Here is a 3,240-nt window from a genome sequence, read left to right as displayed (position 1 = left end):
TCCTCCTAGTGGTAGAATTTCCACTCAGCCAGCCTTCCTGTGGTTCTGGATGGTGTCTGTTTCATCTTTTAGTTGTAATTTTTGAAGTGGTTGATCAAGGCAGCAAACTCCGGTGTTTACCTATGCTGCCATCTTGGTTTTTTCCGGGTTTGGTTATTTTTATACTTTCTGTTGCTCAGTTGGAATTTTTTATTCATTACAAGTATATTTTTCTTCACTTCACTGAAATAAATATATAATTATAATACCTGCTTCAAAATCCTTCTCTGGTAATTTTAATATCAGGGTATCTTTGAGTAAGTATGTCATATTTTCCTGATTCTACATATGTCAAGTACTTCTATAACCTTTGAAATGACTGTGTGGTATTCTGTTGTACAGATACACCAGGATTTATATAATTAGTCCCTTACTGTTGAGCTCCTGTGCTGACGCTAGTATTTTATGGTTATGAATATAGTAAACATTCTTATAATCTGATCTTTGGAAACACTCTTATTTTATAGGATTAATTACTAGAAATTACCCTGTATTTCTGGGTCAAAGATTATACATGTTTTAATGCCTAGAAAATATACTCTTAATATATAGTCTAACCTCAAATTATAATAATAGTAATAATAATAAATGAGTAATTTGGATACATAAGAAACCATAAATCAATAAGTTATTGTGGCCCTAACTGGTTTGGCTCAGTGGCTTGAGTATCGGCCTGTGGACCGAAGGGGCTTGGGGTTGATTCTGGTCAAGGGCATGTACCTTGGCTGCAAGCTCCTCCCTAGCCCAGGCCCTGGTTTGGGCTCGTGCAGGAGGCAGCCAATCGGTGTGTTTCTCTCAGATCAATATTTCTCTCTATCTTTTCCTCTCTCTTTAAAAATCAATGGAAAAATATCCTTGGGTGAGGATTTAAAAAAAATAATAAAAACAATAAAAAGAAAAAAGTTATTTTGGGTAGTTATAAAGGCATACATGTTTACTATAGGAACTCTTGAAAATACAGAAAAATAGGAAAAATATTAGCAATAGAGCTGTACTAAAAGATAACCAGAATTAGCAATTATTTTTCAATTTTATAACTTTTTTCCAAAAAGTAATGCTTTGAGGCGCTGTGTTTGTTACATAAGTAGACTATTTCTGAGTTTCCTTTTTTTGGTGGTGGTGGGGGGAGGCATTTCTAGAAGTTAATTAGGTGACATCTTTCTATTCATGGTTGTGTTTATGCCGTAATGTGAGTGAACACATTCTTTGCCTCCCAGGGTCCTACATTTGTGCCCATCCATTCAGCCCAGCCTCTCATTGGTTGACACTGACCCCTTAATCTCCTTTCTCAATCTTCTCCCAGGTGTCAGAATTGGGAAGGTGGCATTGGTGGGGTGCCAGGGATGGAAGCCCACGGAGGCTACACTTTCTGTGGCCTGGCCGCACTGGTCATCCTGAAGAAGGAACGTTCCTTAAACTTGAAGAACTTATTGGTAAGTGTCTGTTGATCCATCTTCCTCCCAGGCCCCCAGACCCCAGTGATGTGACCACTCAGACAGGCTTGTGGGAAGGCCTGGCTCTGGGAGGGCGGATAGCTCCGGCCTTGAGCTCGTGAACCAGAAGTGCTGTAAAGCAAGTATGTCAAACTCGCAGCCCAAGGGCCGCATGCCTCATTTATTTGGCCCTTTGAGTTTGACATGCTTGCTGTAAAGCTTTAGATAGAGTTGCTAGAGCGCTCACGCTGCTCTGAGGAAGTGGAAGGAGTGGACAGCTGCTCTCAGTTTCATCTCCCTTCTGCCTGCCCGCCCGTCTTCCTGCTCTGAACTTTCTACATGGTGCGTTAGGCCAACTCCAGCGTTTTCTTGAGTCCCTCAGACATCTGGGATGAGCCTGAGTACCTTCCCCAGACTTCCAACAAAAACGTAGCTTCAGTCTTTTAAAATTAGGGGCTATCATGAGTCTTAGAATATCCCACGAGAAGAATTTATGAGAAGCTTTGAGGCATCTCGAAGCCAAGCTTTTATTACCTACCACGCTATGTGCACACTCAGTCACCAAATTTAAATTTGCTGGGCAGAGCAGGGTAATTGCATTGAACAGGCAGCCCACACATTTGTATCTGGACTCCAAGCTCCTGACCAATATTCAGAATGAACTCAGAAAACGGTCAGCTTCAAGGAGCCACTAGATTATAGTTAAATTATCATTGGAGACCTTGTGCACAAACACACACACACACCGCCACCCAGGAGGTGTCTTGGGGAAGCGTCTACTCTCTGATCATGACCTTACACAAACCGCTGCGATTGACAGTCATCTTTTCTCCCCACGTTCGTATGTCAGGCTCCTATCGTGGGAGTTGTCGCGAGACCTATCGAGAGCTTCCTGGAGACTTTGTCATACTCTGTAGGGAGATGACCGGTAGCGTTCTGTCTTCCTCCGTAGGGACCTCCTAAAGCATACTCTTCGAAGGCTGTTAAAGGCTGGAAGGTTCATACTAAAATGGCCAACTTTGTGCACTAGACTCTGAAATCCACTAAAATCTGATGACTAATGGTGCATGAAACATAGACCCTCCATCTCCCAGGCAGAAGTAAAGAATATAATTAGCAAATGCCTCAGTTACAGATATTCTAGATTTGGGCCCTGTCCTCTACCACTTCCTGGCCGTGTGACCTTGGGAAACTTGTCTAATCTGTTTCAGCTTCAGCTCTCCTCCCCGCTCTCTATAAGGGAGAGATAATAGTTTCTTGAGGGTTAAAGGAGTGAACATATATGAACAGGCTGGCACCTAGTAGGTGCTCAGTAAATGTTAGTATCCTTCTTACCAAACTACTCTCCCCCCCACCCCCGACCCCATTTGCTTTGGGAGAACTAGGCCCTCTATCTGAAGGGTTTTATATAGTCAATAGAATGAACCCATGGGCTTGGACACTGGAAAAAATTTTAGTCTGGCTTAAAAACACTTAATCTGTGGGGTAAGTAAAATGAAGACTGGACTTCCCATGAGAGTGCCAGTTATCTCTTTTCTTCATTAAATGTCATCATCCCTAAAGCACTGGTTTATTTAAGACAACCGGGGATATACTAGTGCCTCCATCTGCAGTGTAATTTACTTATTTGTTTTTTTGGTCTTTTTTTTTTTAAGAACTTGGGATTGTGGCTTTCTGAGTTGGTGTTGCCTTAAACAGGGATATCATCTAAACTCTACAACCATTAACATTAACTTAAAGGAGGACTGGAATTCCCCCCCCGCCCCGC

At 42.2% G+C, this 3,240-nt stretch overlaps 1 protein-coding gene across 1 annotated transcript in view; it reads left to right on the top strand.

The window, feature by feature from the left end:
• Nucleotides 1–3,240, top strand: part of LOC102751880 (protein farnesyltransferase subunit beta) — a 68,134-nt gene that overhangs the window by 41,625 nt on the left and 23,269 nt on the right. Inside the window, exon 8 of the mRNA XM_015561555.1 lies at nucleotides 1,343–1,472. Coding sequence (XP_015417041.1) covers nucleotides 1,343–1,472 — 130 coding nt within the window. The remainder of the gene's footprint in view (nucleotides 1–1,342; nucleotides 1,473–3,240) is intronic.

Source organism: Myotis davidii, unplaced genomic scaffold (genome assembly GCF_000327345.1).
Source record: "Myotis davidii unplaced genomic scaffold, ASM32734v1 scaffold337, whole genome shotgun sequence".
Lineage (NCBI taxonomy): Eukaryota > Metazoa > Chordata > Mammalia > Chiroptera > Vespertilionidae > Myotis > Myotis davidii.
Note: the sequence above shows the minus strand (reverse complement) of the source record. Positions and strands in the feature narration are given on the sequence as shown.